Source organism: Rhamphochromis sp. 'chilingali', assembly GCF_963969265.1.
Source record: "Rhamphochromis sp. 'chilingali' genome assembly, chromosome: 17".
NCBI lineage: Eukaryota > Metazoa > Chordata > Actinopteri > Cichliformes > Cichlidae > Rhamphochromis > Rhamphochromis sp. 'chilingali'.
The window spans coordinates 20552790-20579691 of record NC_137944.1 but is presented as its reverse complement, the minus strand read 5'-3'; the positions used below and the strand labels follow the sequence as shown (position 1 = coordinate 20579691).

The 26902-nt window shown below is 41.0% G+C and overlaps 1 protein-coding gene across 3 annotated transcripts; it reads left to right on the top strand.

Moving 5' to 3' along the window:
• Positions 1-8122: 8122 nt before the first annotated feature.
• On the top strand, positions 8123-26798 carry LOC308384676 (putative 2-ketogluconate reductase). 3 transcript variants are annotated; one of them, XM_080863233.1, is made up of 6 exons: positions 8123-8287; positions 23000-23378; positions 23473-23644; positions 24592-24770; positions 24845-24941; positions 25977-26798. In XM_080863233.1, the coding sequence occupies exons 2-6, from the start codon at positions 23003-23005 to the stop codon at positions 26131-26133; spliced, it is 981 nt and encodes a 326-aa protein (XP_080719359.1). In that variant the 5' UTR covers positions 8123-8287; positions 23000-23002; the 3' UTR covers positions 26134-26798. The 3 variants fall into 3 exon arrangements, with proteins under 3 accessions (XP_080719359.1, XP_080719358.1, XP_080719360.1); XM_080863232.1 differs by lacking the exon at positions 8123-8287 and adding an exon at positions 19428-19566; XM_080863234.1 differs by lacking the exon at positions 8123-8287 and adding an exon at positions 20564-20710.
• The last annotated feature ends 104 nt before the right edge of the window (positions 26799-26902 follow it).

The following is a 26902-nucleotide window of genomic DNA, read 5'->3' as shown; positions in this document are numbered from 1 at the left end:
TCTGGGCGTGACGTCAAGGCTCGGCATCACGTGGAGCGGCAGCGGCCAATGGGAAGCCACGGTTTCCTGGCAACAGGAGCCCGGCACCTGAATGGCGATTAGCATTTAAAAACTGTAGCCACAAGTTGTTCGTTTACTAAAGAGTATATCAAATGAAACATAACCCCACTGTATTTAATAGCATCTATGTGCTTATTAATGTTTATTAATGTTTTATAATGGTCTATAAACATATAGAAGTAATTGTTTTATAAGTCATTTTGTGGCTAATGGCCACCTGATGCACATACACAAGAATACAGATCAAGAACCTGTTTAAAATAATTTAAAAAGCATTAAAATAACTTATACTTTTATTTACTTATTAATTGCTTACAAATTATTTACCATTAAAAAAATTAAATAACGCTGCACATACAGCGCCACCTTTTACTAAATATTTACACAGTTTATGGCAGCTCCGGCTCTTATTTAAACATTTTCTCCAGTTTTGCATGCGTTCTGTATCTTTTACCTGCCGTACTGTTTGTTTCTCCCCTAATGTGGGATGTGTGCAAACTAGACCTTCGGATGGATTCAAATGATAAAGATAAACAGCTGACACTAAGACTACATTTTCAGTCATTTGCATTAAAGTTCAGCTTACTTGCTTTGTTTTGCATTCACTTGATCAGCATAAATGCGCTTGCTTATTTCTGAGTATTGCATGAGGAACAGGAGGGTGATTAAGATGATAACCACCATCCATTTGCTGTGGCCCAGTACAGGTGTTCCCATGCAGGCACATTGGGAGCCATGCTTTGGCTAAGATGATTAAAGGAAGTCAAAGCCACAGGGATTATTCAGACTGTGTTCCAGGGAGTATATTCTTAATGGCCTTATGAAGTACACCGAGAACCCCCTCCCTCCTGTCGAGTCAGCAAAATGCTCATCACACTGATCACAGCAATCCATTACCTGTACAAAACAATGTTCGATGAACATTAATCACATATCCATGCACAGGAATCATCTCAGCTTCTTTTGATCTCTTTCTAGTGTTGAAATATGTAATAAAGGATTACAATAGAATTCAGAATAATTATTCAGCAGGGTGATGGCCTCCCTTGCTCAGATTCACTTAACTTTGTTTCCTGAATAGATGAGCTTATAAACATAGCGGTGGTGCTTGCAACAACAAAATCTGATCATGAAACACCATCTGTTGAAACAGGGAGATAGCGAGCACACCCAGTAGATCATTCAAAGTTTAACAAATACAGTTTTGTGCAATCAGTATGATCACAACATAAGCAGCTTCAACTGTTGATACAAGGTAGGATGGATCCATGCTTTCATGCTGTTTAGCAAAAACAACAAACATAAAGGCTCATCATCATTTTTGCAGTCTTCTATTGTTTAACTCTGGTGAGTTTTTGTGAATTGTATCCTCAGTTTCCTGTACCAGTTTACAGGCGTGGCATTCAGTGTGCTCTTCTGCTGCTGTAGCCCGCTGCTTACAGTTCATGATGTTGTGATTCAGAGATGCTCTTCTGCATACTTTGTAACAAGTGGGGTTTTTTTTAAGTCCCTGTTGCCTCTCACTGGTTATTTTCTGTTTTTCAGATCATATTCTGCAAACTCTAGAAATGTTTTTGTGGAAAATCCCAGTAGATCACATTCAAAGTCACATCAGGTCCAGGTTCAGATTCCTTTATTGTGAATTGTCCAATGCAAACACACAGAAAATCACAATTTTATAAGTGATTATAGTGAAACAGTCACAATGATAAGTGAAATAAAATCATTTAAGATAGTATTGCACTCTATAAGAACATTGCCACCCACTGCACATCTGGATCATTGCATTGCGTTATTAACTATGCGTTACACAGAAATCTTCGATTGAAATCATGTTTCTGGAAATGTGATTGTACAAAAATATAACAAAATTAGACTGCATTTAAAAGTTTGGGTTTTAACCGTATATGCAAACATACAGACAGATGGAAAAGCTGCTAAAATCTCAATGCATCAATTTTCAAGTTTGAAAATGGTACAAATTTAAACACGAATGCTTGTTTAAGGACAAAATGCAGTTAATGCAGTGACATTAATGTCTTTCTAGCACTGTTTGATGATATAAAGCCGCAGTTCTCTGTTGCTGCCTTTAACCGATTGTTACTCTTAACTGAGGTGAGAGCTCATCAGCGTGTTTGACCCGGGGCTAGAGTCCCTGAGTATTGTGTGAAGCCAACACTGCAACCTCTGACTAATAGGTTTGCATAACATTGATCTGACTGGCTGTCCATTGAAGAGCTGCACACACACACACACACACACACACACACACACACACACACACACACACACACACACACACACACACACACACACACACGCACACTAGTGAAGCCTGGTGTGCCCCAGCTCAAACAGCAAAGAGTCTTTCTAAATCAGTCAGCCCATGGCTCTACACGGGCTCCATCATTAGGTAACAGCGGCTTTACGGATGAGGCTAAGTAGGCGGTTCTGGATGGAGAAGCCACTGAGCAGCACAGCAGAGGCCCAACAACCTCTTCTTAATGATTATCTGTTACCTAATCAGACAGAGCCAGCCTTGAGCTGCTGAACCTGCTGAGGAGTGTGGCCAAAGTTTGGAGGTGAGCTAAGCTGTTTGGCAGTCGTCCCTAGGCTGAGGATTGTTATCTTATTAAGGAAAAGTTGCACATTCAAAAAACTTGCACTCAGATTCTCATGGAGGATTGCATCATGATGTCTTTGCTGCTCAGTGAGTTTATATTCTTATTTTCAAAAATTTCTCCTGGCACTGGTCCGAAAAGTTATTAACAAACTGATGCTGTATAGACATGTCTGATTTCCAAGTATTATTTATGTGTCTTTGTATTTGCAGACAAATGCTAGTTCAGAGAGAAGCAATGAGAACACAAAAGCAGCTTCACTGAGTTGACCTGCGACTTCACTGTGCTGCGCTGTACGTCATGCACGGCAGGCTAATGCTCAGGCTGACTGGATTACCCAGCAGGTGAATTTATTCTCAACCAGAACACGATGCGCGTTGCGTGCCAGGCTTCTTCACAGCGACTCAGGTGTCAGCTTTGCATGTATGTGTGTGGTTTCTGCTTCTGCACGACATCAGCACCTGCAGGAGGGGATGTCCTCTGAAAGAATAGCCCAGCTTCACAGAGTGGCCTGAGTCATTGAAGACAGGTGTTTTATATATATGAAATAGTCCAACTTTTTACTGAGAGAAATGGATTGCAGATGTCCTCTAGCAACGACAGACTTGTCTGGATCTTGTGTAAAATATACAGTTTATGCAAACAGAATGCTGTGATTTGTAAATTATTTTAGGCACAAAGTCAGCACATCGGTTATTTGTGGATGGATTTCTGAATTTAATGCCAACAACATAATTTTGGGGACAAAAGATAAAGTGCAATATTAGAAGTCTATCAGGAGGGATTTGCCGCTGTGTATGCAAACACTTCACCAACCTAATATTTGTCATCATAAGATTACCAAGATTTAGAGAATACAGAGAAATCTTTGCAAGAAAGAGAAAAGGCCCGAAACCAATACCAATGGTACTAAAAACAAACATGTTCCTGTGATGGAAATCTCAGTAGGGATTCAGGAGCACTTCTTAAGAAAAACTGTCCTGTTGTTTAACCAATAAAAAGTTTCATTTTGATGCACGCACAACTAACTTTTGTCCCCCGTGTAGTTATTCACAGAGCGATGAAGCCAAACCTATCCTTTCTTCTCAGCTGTCAGTCTCTGCCTCCCTCGTTTGTTCATGTCACTATTACCCTAATTAGCCGTGAGATCTTCCATCTGTTTTCATTTATTTATTTACTCAGTTATTGTTCATTTTTTAGAATTGAACAGCCAAATAATCAGATACTTTTGTTTGTTCAAATAATAGTAGTGAAACAATGTGGAGTATCTTTTTGTACCTTTAAAAGTACAGTCGATATGATGTACTTGTTTGCATTGTTGCAGTTTGTACGTTGTAGAGATAAGTCTCCAGGATTTTGATCATTAATGTAAGTGAAGAAAAACTGACCTTTAAATAAAGGTCAGGTATGCGGTACTCATTACACCTGGAAATGGGTTTGCTTTTCTGGCCTCACCAACCACTCAGATTTTTCACTGAAGCTCATGTCTGCACCTACAGCCACCAGGCACATGCAGGGAGTAAAGAAGGTTTGTGCCGTGAGGTAACAGGGCCAATATGCACTCATTGTCCACTTCCTTAGGTACACCTGTTCATTTTCCTTGTTAGCACAATTCACTGCATTCAGGCACGCAGCTGAAATTCTAACTGAGCATCGCTACTTGTTAAAACCAACATATACAGAAGAGCATCTCCGAACTTTGAAGCAGCAGAAGACCACACCAACCTCCGCTCCTGTCAGCTAAGTGCAGGAGACTGAGGCTGCAGTTCACACAGGCTGATTGAAATTTGATAACAGAAGATTAGAAAAAAATGTTGCTTGCATCATCTGATGGCTGCTGCAAAGCTCAGATCATCTCAAACTGGTTTCTTGAACATTACAATGTTCAACAACAATCTAAATTCAGTAGAGCACCTTTGAGATGTGTAACTTTGGGAACATTTATTTGACAGAACTTGAATAAATGGTAAAAGCTTTTAAATCTAAGAGTAAATATGAGTTTTTATTGCATTTCTTTTTATATTTAAATGAACACAAACCTTTGCACCTTACAATCTAGAAGAAACTGTGCAAATGTGAACTTTTTACTGCCGGAGCTTTATGTTTCGCTTTAGTTCTTGACTATGTTTCACATGGTAATATCAAAGTCCACTAATTGCCCTCGTGGGTACATTCATGCAAGGGAAAAAAAAATCATCTAAATGAAGCACATTTTTGTGTTTTCCTCCACATTTCAAATATACATGAAAAACAAAAATAAAAAATGTTGAAGTAGATAAGACAGCACTGAATAAATATAAAAGTCCTGTGTCCTCTCCATGGCTTTTTGTTTTATTTTTATCTGCTCATACAGAGAAAAAAAGGCACGACTTCAGAGCTGTGTGCTGCCGATAAGCAGAGTAAGGATGGGCCTCATGTCAGCGATCTATTACAGGCAGTGTAGTTAAGGACTTTTCCTTTCTCTGTTCTCTCTTTGCTGTGTCATGTGAAGTGTGACACCTAAGGCCAGCTGTAACACCTGTCACCTTTCTTTAGACATGAGATTCGAACATGCAACGCCACAAACTCTGTCATAATGAATTGTGACGTGTTTATTTGGAAGAACTGGTATTTCCCCAAAAATCCAAACTCTCCTTTGACCTTCTCATCTGACACGAATCACGTGATCAGAGACGAAGAGCACTGAAAGTGCTGTGCAATGAGGCGGAGATGTAATCGCTGCGTTTACCATGTGAGTCAGCACTTTGCTAAAAGGCCACCTGCTGTCAGATGTGGCAGCAGATGGAAGTGGAGCTTGGCTGGAGATCTGAACTGGCTTAATGAAAGCCTAAATGACTCTTGGCCACAGAAAGAGAGAAGCTTGCAGCTCCGTACACGCTTAAGGGTGAGGTTGAGCTGGATGGGAGGAGCCGGTGAAGAGGAGAAAGAGAAAAGAAAAAGACAGACACAGGTGTGGAGGAGGAGTGAAAGGACAGAGGGAGAAGAAGAGGAGAGCCTGAGATTATGCAACAGTAAAAAGCAGGAAAGCTGCTGATCTGCAGTCGCCTTGCACACATGACCTTCCCTGATGCTTTGATGCATAACACACACACACACACACACACACACACACACACACACACACACACACACACACACACACACACACACACACACCACACACAGAGGCAATTACATCAAAGCAAACACCTCAGGTTCATCAGGTGAGGGTGATATGTAAAGCTCTGCAGCAACACTACAAAATGTGTTTGATCAAACAAGAAAAGTGGCCCTAAAATATCCCTCCTCAATTTTAGCATTTCTACCTTATCTCAAAGAACTACAGCTGCAGAGCAGTATTCCTGGCAAACTTGTGTTTGCTTACAATGCATGTATGACAGGTGGTTAGACAAGCTTTGTATGCAAGCTTTGCAAATATTTTACCGTCCAAACTAGGGGTGTTATCACTGTGTATTTATGACAAGCGTGATACTTGACTGATTGACTGATTAAATGTTTTATTTCTGACATGTAAATATGAAAACAGAAAATAAACAAAGCAAAAGAAATACACCGTTGAGTTTTTTTATACAACACAATTTACATGCCTGAAAAAGAGTAGGGTGATGTTTACACTTATGTGATCCTACACTGCTCAATACTATTTAATAATTTACAAATCATTGTTCACTGATTCATAACCAGACCATATGCAAGTGTACACACACACACACACACGCACACATATACACATAAAAAAAATATCAAACCAAAACAAGACACTACATTCTTACATTTTGCTACAAACCCTGCATTAATTTGAAAATGATCATTTTATATTATTTAAAAAGTATCAATAGTTTTAAATGATGTAATGTGAAATCATGTGATGACACAACATTTCACAACACTTCAAACCAAAATACATGCATTACTTTCTTACTTTCTTTAGTAAGAAAGTAAGTATTTCACACTGTCTGTGTACCTTTCTCTAATTATACTTACTGACATGCAGACTTAGAACAAGAGTCTTTCTCCGCTCATGTACTTTGTCATTATTTTAAATTTAAGAGGCTAAACTGCTAAGTGAGCATATCTTCTATCTCCCTAAAAAACAGTTGTTTACAAGAGATTTTAAAAATGTAATAAAATCTTTAAAAATGTATATATATATATAATGTTACATATATATTTAGCAAACTGCGTGATAGAGCATGGCTGCTGCCTGAAGATTCATAGCTTTAATTTGTTGCAGAGTCTCAAGCAGGTCTCCACTCCACGCCAGAGTCACAGATTAATGTCTGATTGCCACCTAGTGGTTGCATGCTCAAAGTAATCTGTGTCCTTGTGGAAATCCAAGTATTTGAGGCTCAGAGAGGAGTTCAGTGCTGTAAGAAGCTTTTGGTCGTTAAGAGCTCTTAGTCAGCACAAAGAGGACAGTTTCTCTTCCTCTGCTGGCAGCTTCATAGTTTGTTTCAAAGTTCAGCTTTCAATCAGTAAATCTTTTAAGATATTTATTAGACTCAAAAAATTCTGCCTTCCGTCCCTTAAAGTACGTGACTTCTTGTGTATGAGTGCATTTTCTGAAAGCAGTGACCATTGTGTCAGACTGTTTAATTGAAGTTTGGGCTCATCTCACCGTTCAACAAAATCATCGAGAACTGCGACTGGTCCCAGTCTTGCATGTTTAAAAATGCTCCTATTTCCATCCGGCTCTGACACATATGTGTTTTCAGGGTAAATGATGTAAGGGTGGGAGCACAAGCTGCTGTGGGGCCAGTCGAGGAGCCAGTCGAGGAGCAGTTGTGCTAGCCCCGAGGCAGACTGGTGACCTGTTATAAGTGTAACCTGCCTCCCCTCCTACAGCTGGGGTAGATTCCAGCCTTTTCTGTGACCCTGAAATGGATAAGCAGAAAAAAATGTCTGAGTTACTGTAATATCTTCTTCATCTCCCACAGCCTCAGTTTTCCTTAAATTTTCTGACTTCACCAGTTTTTCAGGACTTTCATCATGACTGATGTGAACGTGACCCATCTGAACTCTTTTAGAAATTTGGGATAACTGGATGCACTGGCTTATATTCTTATGGTTGAGCATATGTGGGTTGTTTGGTGAAAAAAATAAAGCTTTTATAGCCTCCAGTTATGCTAATTAGGATGAATTGCATGTGTACAATGCATAATATTTAGGGGGTTAAACACTGTTCATAATGTAAAAATTTGTTATTTGATTTTGTGCTAATGACGCTTTTTCTTTTTACTCTGCCCTTGTCATTAAATGGTTTCCAGATTACTTATAAACCAAATGTACTCTAAACTTCCTTTGAGTTTCATGGACTGTCTCTTTATGGACAGTGGCGACTGACCTTTGATCGTTCTCTAAGGCTGGTGCACCAATCAGCATCCAGGAAACAGCCACCTGCCCAGTCGCTGGGAACAGTGGTTTCTTCCCGTTCTCTCTTCTCCGTGCTGGAGGGAGTACATGTCACAATGTGCTGTCAAAGAAATAATCCTCGTAAGGTCTATGTGTTTAATATTTCTCTAGAACAAGCTCTTTTCCCACCAGCTCGCTCTTCATGCCAGTTTGAGGACGCAGCAGAGACAAACCACCCAGGTTTCAGCTGAAAGGTAGCTCTCTTACTTATTTTAAAAACACTTGCTGACTTCCGGTTTATGTGACTATGGCGTAGGTCGCACCGAGCGTAGCTCCTGCAGAGTCTAGTTATTATCTAGCATTTCCAGGCACTTTTTGACGGGTTTTTTCTTTTTGTATAGTTCCGAGACAAGACTGTTTTTGCCTTTTGTGTTTACAATGTCGCGTAAGGTTAATAAGAGCGCAAGCACCTCTCAGCCGAACTTGCGGCCTGCTGCTAACACTGCATCCCCGCCTCGTGGTAAAACTTCGCCACGGCCTGGGTCACCCGACACGCCGCTCGTCGATACGGAAAAATTCACGAAGGCTGAACTCCTCTCTGAACTTCGTGAAGAAATTTCATCACTGTTTAAAAAGGAACTGACGGCAGCGTTTGCGGAGAATCTCACGTCTATCAGGTCCGACATACAGCAACTAAAAACGGACCTTTCCTCAGATATAACTACCATGCGGCAGGAATTCGCTGGCCTCAGGAGCACGGTTACGGGGATGGAGCAGTCTCTCTCCACATGTACAGATGATATTGTCCACCTCCAAGCCAAAGTTGATGCGATGTCAAAGGAGTTGGCCAAATTGGAGAATAAATGCGAGGATTTGGAGTCCAGGTCTCGCCGCAATAATATACGCATTGTTGGTGTGCCAGAGAACGTCCTGTCCGCTACAGATGTGTCCGTGCTGTTGATGGAGGCATTTCAGCTTGGGAAGGAGCCGCTTGTAGACAGAGCCCACCGAACTTTGGCCCCCAAACCTAACACCGGTGAACGTCCCCGTGCTGTGGTTGTGAGGCTGCACTATTACGCGGACTGTGCTAGGATTCTCCAGAAGGCCAGGGAGCTGCAGAGAGTGCAGATAAATAATATGACCATTTCTGTGTTCCCCGACCACACCGCTAAGACAGCGCGGGCCCGTGCGGCTTTCAATGAGGTCCGTCGCCAGCTTCGCGGCATCCAGGGAGTCCGATTTGGGATCCTCTATCCGGCAAGACTACGGATCACTTATCAAGGAATGCAGCGCGACTTCGTCTCGCCAGATGAGGCCAAGGAATATATTAAGACAATAACCACAAGATAAAAGATATAGCAGGACAATGTTTGTCTGTTTGAAATAGCGTATGATCCTAATCCAAACATCATTGTGGTAAGCTAAGTTTGTTACTCTGCCAAACACTTGTTTTGTTTTACCTGTCTAATAGTAAAATATAATTGGGTTATTTTTATTTTATTTGTGCCTTTTAATCTATTGAGAAAAGACTCTGTTGGAGCTTTGGTTTGACACGGTTCGTTTCGTAGTCGGGAGCGTTTTTGTTCAGATTGCTCCGGGTGGGAGCGTGCACTGCCGTCTCCGTCGTTTGGGGATGGGGGCTTTTGCTGTGCAGGGGGGAGGCGGGTGGGTGTGTTTGACGTGTTATTATTATTTTTATTCTGAAGCTGTACTTTTGTTGTTGTGGGTTTGCGTTGTGTGTTTGTGTGAGTGTGTTTTTCCCACTTGTTCTTTCTTTGGGGGTGAAGAAATAAGTATTTTCTCTTTTGTCTTTCTGCAATGATCAGCACTTCAGGTCAGTCCTTAGGCAATAGTGGTATTAGATTTTTAACTTGGAATGTCAAAGGTATGAATAGCCCAATTAAACGATCTAAAATATTTACGCATCTTAAACGTTTAAAGAGTGATGTAATGTTTTTGCAAGAGACCCATTTGCGAGATCGGTATCATCTTAGGCTCAGGTGCCCATGGGTGGGTCATACTTTCCATTCAATGTTTAATTCAAAAGCCAGGGGGGTGGCGATCTTAATAAACAGAAGGGTACAGTTTACAGCCTCTGAGATTAAAGCTGACAAAAACGGGAGGTATTTGGTTGTTGTAGGCACCATGTACAATGTACCCGTCCTCTTAGTCAATGTGTATGCGCCAAATTTTGATAATCCAGGTTTTACAGATGCACTTTTGAGTAGTCTCCCTTCCCTTGATACTCATCTTTTGATATTGGGTGGTGACCTAAACTGTGTTATTGATCCTGCCTTAGATCGTTCGAATCCTCGGACCCTGACCCAATCCTCTATGTCCAAGTCTATTTCTGAGTTTATGTCTCAGAATGGTTTTGTAGATCCCTGGAGGTTTTCTAACCCTACTGCCAGAGCGTACTCTTTCTTTTCTCAGGTACATCAGTCCTTTTCGCGGATTGATTATTTTTTTGTGGACGGTTCCCTTATTCCAAAAGTACTGTCATCTACATATCATCCTATTGTCATTTCCGATCACGCACCACTTAGCGTTGACATCAAGCTCATAGCCCAGTCCTCTTTTTCCTCACCCTGGAGATTTAACTCTTTGTTGCTTTCGGATGAGGGGTTTGTTACCTTTATCAAATCCGCAATTGATGAATTTATGGTGTTTAACGACAGCAATACTGTTACGAGGTCATTGCTTTGGGAATCTCTTAAGGCATATGTGCGTGGGCAAATAATTTCTTTCTCTGCCCATTCCACTAAAAGCCACAAAGCCAAACTTCAAACTTTGACTACACAAATTTGTGACATAGATAGACAGGTTGTTGACAGTCCCACTCCCGATTTGCATAAAAGACGACTTGACTTGCAGACTGAATTTGATTTACTTTCTACGGCAGATGCTGAACGTCTTTTACTTCGTGCGCGTGCGACTTATTATGAATATGGTGATAAGCCCAGAAGGCTTTTGGCCCATCAGTTAAAACGTCAGGCCTCGTCTCGATTAATTTCCCAGATTAAAGATGCGGCAGGCAACTCGGTCTCTGATTCAAAGGAAGTAAACGAGGTGTTTAAGACGTACTATTCCTCCCTATATGAATCTGAATCTGCTGCTGACGCCTCAGAGATGGATTCTTTTTTTAACGGTCTTACAATGCCCACTGTCGATCCTGTTATAGCTGAACAATTAGATGCCTCTCTTAGGCTGGATGAAATTGTGCATGCAATCAAGACCATGCACAATGGTAAGGCACCAGGACCTGACGGGTTTTCAGTTGAATTTTTAAAAACTTTTATAGACAAGTTAGCCCCACTACTTCTTTCAGTGTATAATGAATCTTTTGAACGTGGTCTATTGCCCCCTACATTGTCTCAAGCACTAATTACTGTTCTCTTAAAGAAGGGTAAGGATCCTACGTCTTGCACCTCGTATAGGCCTATTTCACTGCTGAATGTTGATGTTAAAGTCTTGGCTAAAATTTTAGCAATTCGCCTTGAAAAGGTTCTTCCTACTATTATTTCAGATGAACAGAATGGCTTTATTAAAGGCCGCCAGCTGTTCTTTAATGTCCGCACGCTTTTGAATGTCATTCTTTCCCAACACTCAACCACTAATCCAGAAGTAGTTATCTCACTTGATGCTGAGAAAGCTTTCGATCGTGTAGAGTGGAGCTTTCTCTTTGCGGTCTTGCAAAGATTTGGTTTCAAGGACAGATTCATTTCATGGATTCGACTGTTGTACAGGGCACCCCAAGCCAGTGTCTATACAAATGGTGTTTCCTCTGGCTACTTCTCATTGTCACGCGGGACGAGACAGGGTTGCCCCCTGTCCCCCCTACTTTTTGCTATTGTAATTGAACCCCTATCTGTAGCTTTGAAGGCCCTTCCTCATTTTCGTGGTATTTCCCGGTCAGGCCTTGACGTAAAATTGTCTTTATATGCAGATGACCTGCTTCTATATGTTTCTGATCCCTTATCTAGCATACCATCGATTGTGTCTCTACTAAACAAGTTCGGCTCTCTGTCAGGTTACAAAATAAATCTTCTTAAAAGTGAATGTTTCCCCATAAATTCTTTAAGTCTTACACTTAAACAATCTGACATTCCTTTTAGACTTAGCCCTGCTGGCTTTAAATATTTGGGAGTTAACATGACTCGTACTTTGTCTTCTCTATACTCTTCCAATTTCTCCCCTTTAATGACTCAAATTCAATCAGATTTTCAGAGATGGAAATCGCTACCTTTGTCCCTAATTGGTCGGATCAATGCTGTAAAGATGAACATTTTGCCTCGATTGTTATTTCTGTTTCAGAGTATTCCTATATTTTTACCTAAAGCTTTTTTCAAAAAGTTAGACCAGCTAGTTACATCGTTTTTGTGGGGAGGGAAACACCCCAGGGTGAGGAAATCATTATTACAGAGACTGACATTTGATGGTGGTCTTGCCTTGCCTAACTTTTTATTTTACTATTGGTCCTCTCATGTTCACAAATTGACCCATTGGCTTGAATCTCAAGACCTGCTGTGGTGCAAACTGGAACGCCTGTCGTGCACTTCCTCATCCTTAGAAGCTTTATTATTCTCTCCACTACCACTTAAGCCTTCTCATTTCACCCAAAATCCCGTGGTACAGTCTAGTCTAAGGGTCTGGTCACAATTCAGGAGTCATTTTAAGTACATCTCTGCGTCAGTACACATGCCCATCACGCAGAACCATCTGTTTACTCCTGGCCTCATTGATGGTACCTATGTACAGTGGAAGCGTCATGGTATTAATACATTTAAGGATCTCTATAAAGATGGCACTTTCTTAACTTTTTTAGACCTGTGTTCAGAAACAAATCTTCCGGCTACCAATCTATTCCGTTATTTTCAGGCACGGCATTGCACTTCTGCTCTCTTCCCCTCCTACCCTCTTCTCCCAAATGTCCAACCATGGGAGGAATTCTTATCCCTTAAACCCAATAAGAAGTCAATTATATCTTTAATATATAAACAACTTATGGATTTAAATGTCCATTCCGTTGCTAAAATTAGGGGGGCTTGGGAGCAGGAGTTAGGAATAATTTTTTCGGATCAGCAATGGGAGAAAGCAGTATCCAATGTCCGTTATAGTACGTCCTGTGCCAGGTTACAACTCATCCAGTTCAAGGTGTTGTACAGGGTTTACTATTCAAAGTCTCGTCTGTCTGAGATTTACCCACAAGTGATGGATCAGTGTGAGAGATGTCATGCCACCCCATGTGACCTAGGCCATATGTTCTTTCTGTGCCCAAGACTCCATGGCTTCTGGAGTCAGTATTCAGTTATTCTTTCCAAAGCTCTTGGGACCCAAATCTGCATGGACCCTTTTCTAGCTGTTTTTGGGCTTCCAGTCAACACTGGTCTAACCGACCCTACACACTTCAAAATATTAGCCTTTACATCACTTTTGGCTAGACGTTGCATCTTACTCCTTTGGAAATCTTCAAAGCCACCTTCAGTTTCTTTTTGGTTTAGAGATGTGATGTCATCTCTTAAATTGCAAAAGATAGGCCTTGTGGCGAAGGGCAAATACAGAGAATTTTATTCTATCTGGGGCCCCTTCGTGGACTATTGCAAGTCATTAAACGCTCTACCAGCTGATTAATATCATGTCTCTTCCCCCCCCCCCCCCTTTTTTTTTTTTTTTTTTTTCTCTTTCCCCCCTTTTGGGGTTTGTGTTTGTTTTGGGTTTCTTATTAGGTTTTGTTTTGTTTGTTTACTTAAGCGTGTGTGTAGGTGTGCCTGTGTGTGTGTTATTGTGTCTGTTCATGTAAGAAAAACTAAAAAATATGTGAGGGGAACAGATTGTGTTGTCATTGTAAACTACTGTACACTTGTCTCTCAATAAAAATATTAAAAAAAAAAAAAAAAAAAACTTGCTCTCCAAGCACACAGGAATGTTTGGAATAATTTTGTCAGCCTACGGGCTCTTTGTTACTGAGCTCGTAATTAATATGCATAATATCACTAACTTTTCAGCCAGAATGAGCAGTCTGTGCTATACCCGGCGTGTAAGGAACCTGTGGGCTCCAGCACTTGCCTCTTGGGTTCTTAAGGCGACGATCCCGCACAAACCTGTGTGCCAGCTAAAGAAAGTAATGGTATTGTCCAGCTTCTCATTTACAGTGAAGACATTCAGGAGATCCTGTGACCTGTATCATTTAGTATCAGATTGTGTGTGTGCAGCGTGGAAAATGATGGAAACGAATGATGTTGGGTCAGAAATTTTGAAGACAACAAGGTAACCAAGTTTTTAGATCCAATTAAAATCAAAGATCCTCTGGAAAAGAGCAGAATTCTTGAAACAGGGTTTATTAAACCGAGTCATATGAACAGCAAGACAACACATAGCAAAGCTAAGTGATAACTAAACCTCACTGTACATTTGACATGCAATCTCTGAGCCATTATTATTATCCTCTACACTCCTGCATTTCACTTAGATCTATTTGTTGATGGCATCTTGATTCTCGTATCTTCTTTCTAACCAAAATATGCTCTTATTTATTTATTTTTCTGTCACACCCTCCACACCAGATGTTCTTAGATCATCACCACTACCTTCTATATTTGCCAAACACCACACAAACCTCCCTATTTCATTTATTATGTGTTTGTGTGATTTATTTATCTGGTTTTCATCCCAGCTCTGTTATTATTAATAGTATTAATATTAGTTTAAATTATTATTGCTATTATTAATTTGTATATATTATAATTATGATCTAGTTTATTTTATGCTCCAGATCCAATTCATCCTTTTTGCACTTGTATTCAATTCAATCAGCTCCATTTTCAACTTATTTAGCTTTTAATCTTTTATTAGGCTGATAATCCAGTAAGGGATCTACTATCCCCATTTATTCCTATTTTATTATTCTCTTCTAGTCAGTTTTGCCCCAGACTCTTTCAGTCTCTCTGTATTTTTGCTTAACAAATATGATCTTTCAAATTAACTTCCTTAAACAGTGATAATACTATTTTTCAGCAGGAGTATCTATTTTCCTCTGTTCAACAATTCTTAATTTTTATGCAAACCTATTTCTTTTCACTACTTTGTTGCTCCTCTCCACACACCTTAAGGATGATTTCTTAATTTCTTTCTTTATTTTTATGTGGAATGCTCCTGACACAACCCCAAAGGGATTTGTGTCTCTGGGCGTCTTTCACTTGTTAGGCAAGTGTGTAAAACCACCACAGTTTGGAGCCACTCAAGTGGGGCAGTGACCTTAACTAAAAGCTTCCTATGAAATGATGAATAAAAAAAATAAGATAATAATATTGAATGCTAGCTGCTTTTATTGCTGTTGTTGTTGTTGTTAAAGCTCCTTTTGTCAAGTATATCTGTCTATAACTGTCATATATGTCCGCACGCGTTGTTTAATAAGTCTACACCTGTTGAATTTGGTTACACATAAGGGTTAAGATATAAAGGATTGCCTCGTTACTAATTTTTAATTGTTACTTGATTATTATCGTTGTTACGGTAATAAGTAAACAATCACATTATGAACAAACGTGATCGAAATAACTCTCTCTGACTCTGTTTGCATGAAGAGCCTGAGGTATTAATAATGCTTAAAGCTTTGAAATAAATATATATATATATATATATACATACACATACACACACACAGTGGGGCAAGAAAGTATTTAGTCAGCCACCGATTGTGCAAGTTCCCCCACTTAAAATGATGACAGAGGTCAATAATTTGCACCAGAGGTACACTTCAACTGTGAGAGACAGAATGTGAAAAAAAATCCATGAATCCACATGGTAGGATTTGTAAAGAATTTATTCGTAAATCAGGGTGGCAAATAAGTATTTGGTCAATAACAAAAATACAACTCAATACTTTGTAACATAACCTTTGCTGGCAATAACAGAGGTCAAACGTTTACTATAGGTCTTTACCAGGTTTGCACACACAGTAGCTGGTATTTTGGCCCATTCCTCCATGCAGATCTTCTCGAGAGCAGTGATGTTTTGGGGCTGTCGCCGAGCAACACGGACTTTCAACTCCCGCCACAGATTTTCTATGGGGTTGAGGTCTGGAGACTGGCTAGGCCACTCCAGGACTTTCAAATGCTTCTTACGGAGCCACTCCTTTGTTGCCCGGGCGGTGTGTTTTGGATCATTGTCATGTTGGAAGACCCAGCCTCGTTTCATCTTCAAAGTTCTCACTGATGGAAGGAGGTTTTGGCTCAAAATCTCACGATACATGGCCCCATTCATTCTGTCCTTAACACGGATCAGTCGTCCTGTCCCCTTGGCAGAAAAACAGCCCCATAGCATGATGTTTCCACCCCCATGCTTCACAGTAGGTATGGTGTTCTTGGGATGCAACTCAGTATTCTTCTTCCTCCAAACACGACGAGTTGAGTTTATACCAAAAAGTTCTACTTTGGTTTCATCTGACCACATGACATTCTCCCAATCCTCTGCTGTATCATCCATGTGCTCTCTGGCAAACTTCAGACGGGCCTGGACATGCACTGGCTTCAGCAGCGGAACACGTCTGGCACTGCGGGATTTGATTCCCTGCCGTTGTAGTGTGTTACTGATGGTGACCTTTGTTACTTTGGTCCCAGCTCTCTGCAGGTCATTCACCAGGTCCCCCCGTGTGGTTCTGGGATCTTTGCTCACCGTTCTCATGATCATTTTGACCCCACGGGATGAGATCTTGCGTGGAGCCCCAGATCGAGGGAGATTATCAGTGGTCTTGTATGTCTTCCATTTTCTGATGATTGCTCCCACAGTTGATTTTTTCACACCAAGCTGCTTGCCTATTGTAGATTCACTCTTCCCAGTCTGGTGCAGGTCTACAATACTTTTCCTGGTGTCCTTCGAGAGCTCTTTGGTCTTGGCCATGGCGGAGTTTGGAGTCTGACTGTTTGAGGCTGTGGACAGGTGTCTTTTATACAGATGATGAGTTCAAACAGGTGCCATTCATACAGGTAACGAGTGGGGGACAGAAAAGCTTCTTACAGAAGACGTTACAGGTCTGTGAGAGCCAGAGATTTTCCTTGTTTGAGGTGACCAAATACTTATTTTCCACCCTGATTTACGAATAAATTCTTTACAAATCCTACCATGTGGATTCATGGATTTTTTTTTTCACATTCTGTCTCTCACAGTTGAAGTGTACCTCTGGTGCAAATTACTGACCTCTGTCATCATTTTAAGTGGGGGAACTTGCACAATCGGTGGCTGACTAAATACTTTTTTGCCCCACTGTATGTATGTGTGTATATATATATATATATATATATATATATATATATATATATATATATATATATATATATATATATATATATATATATATATATATATATATATATATATGTATATATATATGTATATATATATATATATATATATGTGTATATATATATATATATATATATATATATATGTGTATATATATATATATATGTATATATATGTATATATATGTATATATATGTATATATATATACATACAGCTGGATACTGGAATGCCTAGAATTGTACAAGATCAATGGGACCCTAAGAGCCTTCATCAGGAACTCAATGGGGATGTGGCGTACAACACTAGAGGCCAACTCCAAGCCCATAGCACAAGTCACCATCAAGTGCGGGATCTACCAAGGAGATGCTCTGTCCCCACTGCTGTTCTGCATAGGCCTGAACCCCCTCAGTGAGATCATTAACAAGACTGGCTACGGATACCGACTACAGAACGGAGCAGTTGTCAGCCACCTCCTGTACATGGATGACATCAAGCTGTATGCCAAGAGTGAACGAGACATCGATTCACTGATCCACACTACCAGGCTATACAGCAATGACATTGGAATGTCGTTCGGACTGGAGAAGTGTAGTCGGATGGTAACAAAGAGAGGGAAGGTAGTCAGAACTGAGGGGATTGAACTACCAGAAGGCAACATTGCAGACATAGAGGACAGTTACAAGTACTTGGGGATCCCACAGGCGAATGGGAACCATGAAGAGGCCGCTAGAAAAGCTGCAACCACCAAGTACCTGCAGAGGGTCAGGCAAGTCCTGAGGAGTCAGCTGAATGGTAAGAACAAGATCCGGGCCATCAACACGTACGCCCTGCCCGTGATCAGGTACCCTGCTGGGGTAATAGGCTGGCCAAAGGAGGAGATAGAAGCCACTGACATAAAGACAAGAAAGCTCCTTACCATGCATGGAGGGTTTCACCCCAAATCCAGCACCCTGAGGCTGTACGCTAAGCGGAAGGAAGGGGGCCGGGGACTGGTGAGTGTCAGCACCACAGTCCAGGATGAGACAACGAACATCCAAGAATACATTAGGAAGATGGCCCCAACTGACCGAGTGCTCAGTGAATACCTCAGGCAGCAGAAACCCAAGAAAGAGGAGGGAGACGAGGAACCATCATGGAAGGACAGGCCCCTGCACGGTATGTACCACCGGCAGATAGAGGAGGTGGCTGATATCCAGAAATCCTACCAGTGGCTGGACAAAGCTGGACTGAAAGACAGCACAGAGGCACTAATCATGGCAGCACAAGAACAAGCTCTGAGCACAAGATCCATAGAGGCTGGGGTCTATCACACCAGGCAAGACCCCAGGTGCAGGCTGTGTAAAGATGCCCCAGAGACAATCCAGCACATAACAGCAGGGTGCAAGATGCTAGCAGGCAAGGCATACATGGAACGCCATAACCAAGTGGCCGGCATAGTGTACAGGAACATCTGTGCCGAGTATAACCTGGAAGTCCCGAGGTCAAAATGGGAGATGCCCCCAAGGGTGGTGGAGAATGACCGAGCTAAGATCCTGTGGGACTTCCAGATACAGACGGACAAAATGGTGGTGGCTAACCAACCGGACATAGTGGTGGTAGACAAACAGAAGAAGACGGCCGTAGTGATCGATGTAGCGGTTCCGAATGACAGCAATATCAGGAAGAAGGAACACGAGAAGCTGGAGAAATACCAAGGGCTCAGAGAAGAGCTCGAGAGGATGTGGAGGGTGAAGGTAACAGTGGTCCCCGTGGTAATCGGAGCACTAGGTGCGGTGACTCCCAAGCTAGGCGAGTGGCTCCAGCAGATCCCAGGAACAACATCGGAGATCTCTGTCCAGAAGAGCGCAGTCCTGGGAACAGCTAAGATACTGCGCAGGACCCTCAAGCTCCCAGGCCTCTGGTAGAGGACCCGAGCTTGAAGGATAAACCGCCCGCAGGGGCGTGCTGGGTGTTTTTTATATATATATATATATATATATATATATATATATATATATATATATATATATATAAGATTAAAAACAATAAGTGAGCTGTCATTTTTAGTAAATAAAGACGTCCAGTTATGTAATAATATGATCTAAGTTTAAATGTTTGAATAAGAAATCCATGTTAAGGAGACATCTGTCGTTTCAAGTCATACTGCTTTTAAGAGCCCTTATTTTGAAATCCTGCGCGTTCCTTAAAGAGTTCTTCCTCTCTGAGGAGCACCCGGGAAAGAGCTCAACAACTGTGAGTGAATTTACAACATAAACAGGTTTTGTGGGTCGTGCTGCTGAGCCTGGTCCAGGGGTGGGCTGTGACCGACAGTCTCACAGAGCATTTAACCTAAAACACTGAGCTAATGAAAAACGTGGTGATTTTAAGAAAACATTAGGGCTATACCTTCCAAAAGTACACCTTGTCGCCTTTTCTTAACAACTTTTCTTTGACTTCGAAATGTCATCGAGGTCAAGGAAAGAGAGTAGGATGGTACATAAGGGAGTAGGGAAAAGAGAGCTGAGAATCCTAACGACCTTAAAATGATCTCCGTGAAGCTAACCGCCGCTTATCTGCGGCTTAAATTTTCTTGCGCTCCTGCACTAAGTTTTATGGTAGCGCTTCTCCTTCGTTGCTTATTTTTGTTCAACAGACTAAAAAAAAAGGATTGACACATCAGAATTACGTTTATTATAGTGTGCCTTTGAAGACACAGTAAATGTGTGTGTGTGTGTGTGTGTGTGTGTGTGTGTGTGTGTGTGTGTGTGTGTAAATGAAGAAATGAAAATGAGGATATGAAGAGAATATGTTTTTTAATTTTTCATTTGATTTACTTCTATTGGAAATTCAGTCAAATCTTCTTGCAGTTGAGAAGAAATTTCCTTTAATTTCTCTGGAATCTTGCGGCATCTTTGTGAATGTTGGCACACAGGTAGGGTTGCCAACCGTCCCTTAAAAAACGGAATCGTCCCGTATTTCGAAACAAAAGTACACGTCCCGTATTGAGCTAATAAGGGACGCACTTTGTCCCGTAATACAGTGAGAATCAAAAGTAGTCTATAAATGTTAATGGAATTAACGCTTTGTTTGAAAACATAATTCCCAGCCCCTCTCCTGCTTTGTGACCAATGAGCTGACAGCACACTTATGACAATTCGAGTATGACAATTCAGATTATCTCATTGGTCGAGGAAAGGTCGCTTACGGAGAAAATACCGGAAGACAACAGATGACCACAACAAGAAGCATGGCCAACAGGGAAACAAACGCCGACACTGCGGTGCAAGTCTCGGACGACAGTACACCTAAAGCTGGGCAGACACTGTGCGATTTTTTTCAGTCGCGTTATTCAGCTCCTGCTCAAACTGCACGATTGACTCGCAGGGGTTAAAAGTTGGTAGGTCACGATGCAGGTCTCACACTATACGGCCCGATGCTCTGATGCGACCTGAGTACTCACACTGTGCCTCCATAAAATGAAGGTTATAACAGAAAATCTGTCGCTCGCTCTCTCTGTCTCTCACTCACACAGACACACCACCACCATCAACTTTGCTAAATTGCTAATGAAAAACATTGATCAGGCAGCTGTGATTGAGCAGCAGTGTAAATCCAACTATTTTCATGGTTGTTGTGGTCGTGATAATTTTGTGAGGCCACATCGAAAAGGCTCGGATGAGCTTTCCAAAGTTCTACAAGTTGTGCCTCCATCGCTTGTGTCCAGATCACACGCTGCACAGCCGTGCTGCTCCGTCTTTTACACCAACGTTTACGTGTTTGCGCGCGAGCAGTGTGAGCGGCTGTGATGAGACCCTCACGAGCGATTGATGATCGGGAGCTGGTCGTGAGGTGTTAATCGCTTCTCGTTACCCCACGTATACTACACGATGCACGATGAAGATCACTCAAAAATCGGCTCAAAATGGGCCTAAAACCGCACAGTGTGAGCCCAGCATTAGAGCAGCAATGTTTGTTCCCCTCAGAGAAAGGGAAGAATGGGGAAAAGGAAAACACCTGGCTGGAAAAAGTTAATATGGGCATGTGCGGTGAATATCAGCGCTATGTGGCCAGAAGTGTGATAATATAATTTATTTTGTGTAATAAACGACTGCAAGGATAGATGATTACAAATAGATGACTAATACATAAAAGTAATACATAGATGAATAATGATGATGAGTTAAGATGCGTAATCATGGGAACAAGCGGGTTTACAAACAGGAGCAGCTGATTAGCATTAGAAAAGCTGAAATAATACCTCAACTGAAGCCAATTGTACTAAATGCACTAAATGTGCACTGTTACAAGAATGTTTTTCTTTCTATTGTTTTCTATTATTTTAAGTTAAGCAGGACAGAGTTCTTTTAAAGAAAGATTTACTTATATTCTCAAAAGTTAAGCATGACAGGCTTCTGTTTAAGAAGGAGACCTGTTTTATTGTGTTAATGTTGTCATTTTGAGCTAAAAATAAATGGCTAAATGATCATTTGTTTCACATGTGTTCATATCACAAAGAATAAACATCTACTTAAATCAAATTCAAGTCAAATGGTTAAAAAAATAATTTCACACACAAAAAAAGAGCTAGAAAATTCACCACACTGGGAAGGGTGAAGACAACTGGGTCGCCCGGCCCTGGCCACGAGGTGTCCCTTATTTATTTTTCAGGGAGTTGGCAACCCTACACACAGGTAGAGTAATCAACTGAGAATTTCATGTCAACTATTATGTCCTTTAATTTCTCCAGAGTCATTGAGTGCATGGAGCTGAAGCTCTGCACACATACAGTGTGGGTGTCCCACAAGAGGAATTAGTTGAAACTTTTTTGTTAATTGGTAATTGTTCTTCATAATTCTGGGTCACTCAGTAAGATTAACTTAAAATGATTAAGTAATGAGAATAATTTAAGGGCTGATCCATTTTTAAATACCTTCGGAAACTTACTAAACAGATTTAGATCATTCTTCCAGTCAAGTCAGGGTTAGCCTTGAAAATTCTGCATTTGTGAATACAAATATTTCAGTTAAAAGCAAATTGGTAGTATTCATTGAACAGATTCCAGTCTTGATTATTTTCACAGTTGTTTCACATCCTGGGGCAGGATGAGTCCCCTGGCCTGCAACCATAAGTACTGCATTGTAATACACTAAAATAAAAGATTTGCCAACTCACGATCACAGAAAATACAACCATGTACATCCATTTTTTTAAACTCCATTTGAAAAGGTTTTTTTTCTGTTTGGTCACCTGACTCCATTCAAAATCTTTAAGAATGCAGCGATTCATTAGAAACCTTCCCAAGCAAAATGCACTACGAGCTTGGCTACGTAATGGTGTCACGGCAGCTGTCAATGACGTGGGTCTGCCGTAGTGAAACTACAATGTTCAGGAAATGGACTAGAAAAAGCAATTCTTATGTACTTAATACTAAATACACGTCAATGTTTGACAGGTACCACCGTAGCATTGGTTACCAATGTCATTCACTTTACCTGTCAGTGGTTCTAGTCATCTGGATGATACATTTGGGGATAATAAAAAAGATAAAACTGGATTTTAACTAATGTCAATGCTAGGCAATAATCCAGATCGTAGTGTAAAGTTTGGAAACAGGTGGGAACTGGTCCCAGTGCCTTTCTTTTCTGTTTACCCTCTCCTTTACGAATCCTGTGCTTTATCCAATCAGACGATGGCAGAGGACAAACCGTGGGCTCTGATCTCAGAGGTGGGCGAGCAGGGTTTCATCGAAGAGGTCACTGACATAATAAAACAACACTTCAACATAATCTGCCTCAGAGACTTTCTACAAAACCCCCAGCAGCACGGCCCAAAGATCCAGGCCATACTGATGTGGAACTCCTTCCCTGCAGCCGAGCCGTCGCTGTTCAGCTCGCTTCCATCACTAAAAGTGGTCGCCAATGGAGGAGTGGGCATCGACCACCTGGATGTGCCGTACATTACCAGTCTCGGGGTGAAGGTGGCCAACACGCCCGGCGTGGTGAGTGTCGCCACTGCAGATATGGCTATGGGTCTGCTGCTGGCATCCGCAAGAAAGATAGTTGAAGGTGAGGTCAAAGGTTGAAATCTGATCCCAGGGTGGAGCAGTTTGAGTAAAACCCAAAGATATTTAAACTGGAAATATGGCAATGTTTCTCATAGGTCACCAAATAGCTGTTGACCCCAAGACTACCAGTATACCACAAAGCCTGGTGGGAGTCGAAGTCACCGGGTCGACTCTGGGGATCATCGGAATGGGACACATCGGATACAAAATTGCTCAGAGAAGCAAAGGGTTTGATATGAAGATCCTGTATCACAACAGACACAGAAGGTAAGCACCAATTCATCGAACAGATCAAAAAAATCCTGCTAAAGTGACCTGAATAGATACACAGTACTTCACTACTGCCAGAAGTATTCACTCACCCAATGCAAAACTCAGATGTAGCGTTGTAAATAGGGATGGGTATTGATAAGATTTTCACGATTCCGATTCCGTTTTTCGATTCTGTTTAATGATTCGATTCTTTATCAATTCTCTTATCAATTCTTTTTAAAAAAGGAGAACACTGAGGTCGATTAGCTTAGAACTTTGTTTAATATCTTCTCTTTGAACAAGATAGAAATTTAGGAGTAACATGGCCTTACAAACCCAACAGTGAGATCTTAAGAGATCCAGCCTATGGCTCTTCAATGGGGTGTCACAGGGTCCCCAGGAAAAAAAAATTGTAAACGTAAAATAATAAAATAAATATTCTTCTGTAGCAATAACAAAGTATAAAATAAATTATTCTGTAGCAATTACACAAGAATATCCAGTAATGTCCCTGCCTACAATTAAACACATTCACTTACTGAACTTTCGTCTATCCTGGCCCGAAAGGAGATGCTACCGGTAGACTGCAGCGAGAACTGCCAGCATCTGAGCCAGCCAGACTCTGTCTGTCTCTCTCATCATGGTCACCTAAATGCACAGTAATGGCAGGCTTTGTAAAAAGGCAGATCGCGCTAACATAATATGCACTGTTAGTTGATTATTCACCTGCCGCATTAACGGGAGAGGACGTGCAAACGTTACCGCTGCTGCTGGGTTGAGATTCACGAGTCCGGAGCGGAATTAAAAACACGACATTCATTTGAGGTCATCGTGTGTTTTGTGAGCAAATGCTTTTGGCACTATAGTGTTTTTGAATCCCAGCTTTTAAAGAAATCTGACATTAATAAATGTGGCAGCATTAACTGTACATTTGTGATTGCTTTTTTTTTTGTGCTGTTCAGGAGCGTTGAAGATGAGCAGTCAGTGGGGGCGAGTTACTGTGAGAACATGGATGACCTGCTGAGGGAGGCCGACTTTGTTGTGCTCGTTGTCAACCTTTCCCCTGAAACCAAAGGCCTGATCAGCCACAGGGAGCTGTCCCTCATGAAACCCACTGCAACCCTGGTCAACGTCAGCAGAGGTGAGGATACTGTGACTGCGAGTCTTCACCAGTCTCTGAGTTTCAGCCTGATTTTGTGACTTTTCATGTTTCAGGTCTGGTTGTTGATCAGGATGCTTTAGTCAAAGCTCTGCAGTCTGGAGAAATTCGAGCAGCAGCTTTAGATGTGACTCATCCTGAACCTTTACCCAGGTAATATGTCTCTGAAGACACCCACGCTCTGCAGCCAGAGCAGTACATCACATAATAATAATGATGAACTCTTACATGTGAGGCACTCAAGGTTAATGGCTTCTTGCATACAGTGTAAACAGACTCTTATTAGAACAAAACAGGGCCTTTAAGTTGTGTTTTAAGCCATGCAGTGCTGGTTTCAGTGTGACGCTTGAAGAATCTTACATTTAATATTTTTTCAAGATGTACAGTTAAGTCCATTATTTGTCAGACAAAGACAAAATCTTTGTAATTTTCCCTCTGTTCACCACCCAGTGGATTTTAAATCAAACAGTCTGATTAAGACGCAGACTTTCAGCTTTAATTCAAGGGGTTCAACAGAAGTAATAGATTAACTCTTTAGGAATTACAGACATGTTTATATATACATTTACACATTTTTTAGACACTCAAAATTAATTGGAAAAACTAAAAACAAAAGCTAAATATAAGGACGGGTTTCAACAGTTGTTTAAAAATCCTCTGCTGTCAATGACTTACTGAAGTCTAGAACCAATGAGTGTCACCAGATGCTGTGTTTTCTACTCTGCCAGAGCTTTACTGCATCCGCCTTCTTTTTCAGCTGGTTTGTGGGTCTCTCTTCTTTCAGTTTTGTCTTCACTATCTGAAAAGGATCTTTTATTGGGTTGAGATTATGTGACTGACTTGGCCATTGAATAGTATTCCATTTTTTTGCCTTGAGAAATTCATGAGAGTATTTTTTCATTGTAGATTGTGACAATATTACACCTACCTCCCTGAGAGTGTTTGTGATTTGGTTAGGTATTAACAATGGAAATGATTCTGTCATCATGCACTTTTGTTGTCTTCTGTGGTGTTTCAGTCTGAGCCGTTTTTCCTCGCTCTCTCTGATGTGTTCATTTTGTTTGGAGAGGAAAATATCCCCCCTTTACCAGCCTGTGCATGCAGTCACACAAAATGGGATGAAAATTAAAGGAAGCATGAATGAACATCAGCTGTCTCCTGATGCTTTTCTTGCTGTGTTCTGTGCAGGGATCACCCTCTCCTCAGCCTGCCTAATGTACTCATCACACCCCACGTTGGCACCTACACCTATGCTACAATAAAACGGACGGTTCAGTGCATGGTGGATAATGCCGTAGCAGCTGTGAATGGCCTACCTGTTCCCAATGAAGTCAAGTTGAAATGATTTTAATTAATATTGCCAAGAATTTTTTCTATTTTTTTCTGTCCCTCCTATAAAAGAAGGTGAGCTGGTGTTAGTTAGAGATTTATTTTTGGCTCTTTGGTTTTATTGTGGACACTTGTTGGGCAACAAACTGTAAAAACGTAGGTTTTTGTGAAGAATAGGACAATATTCCTGCTATAGGATAAACTGTGTTGAATCTCTGACTGACTGTTGAAACTTTAATTCGTTTGAGGAAAAACTGTTTCATGTTCACGTTAGCAAAAAACTTGCAATAAAAGTCAAAGAACGAAAGAAAAGTTGCAGCTTGAATGCAACCACTCTTAGTTTATTAATCGAGTTTAAAAAAAAAAAAACTTCTTATTTTTACATGTCACATGTTTTTAAAGTATGTTGATGTCATTTCAGTGGAAAATATGTGTAATTATTATTATAATTCTTACTCATTATTATTACTCACTTCCTACTAACACAAGGCCTTTTAGGTGGGTGGAAAGTCTTTTTGGGGAAGTTGCAAGGCTGATATGTGACTGCTTGTCCTTATGAGTGACCATCTTTTCCTGTTTGGAACCAGGCTGATAACTCTGACCATGGTGCACTTATGCCCTGGACTGCTGGCCAGAATTACATCTCCAGCTTTGAAAGAAAAATAAATCTTGTGTACCCTATTTTCCGTGTGAATGTGGTGGTTTTCTACTGGTCACTATTGGAACTCATTTCTTTCTTTTACTGAGGCCATTGTGTTGCCTACTTTTTAATTCAATTCAATTTT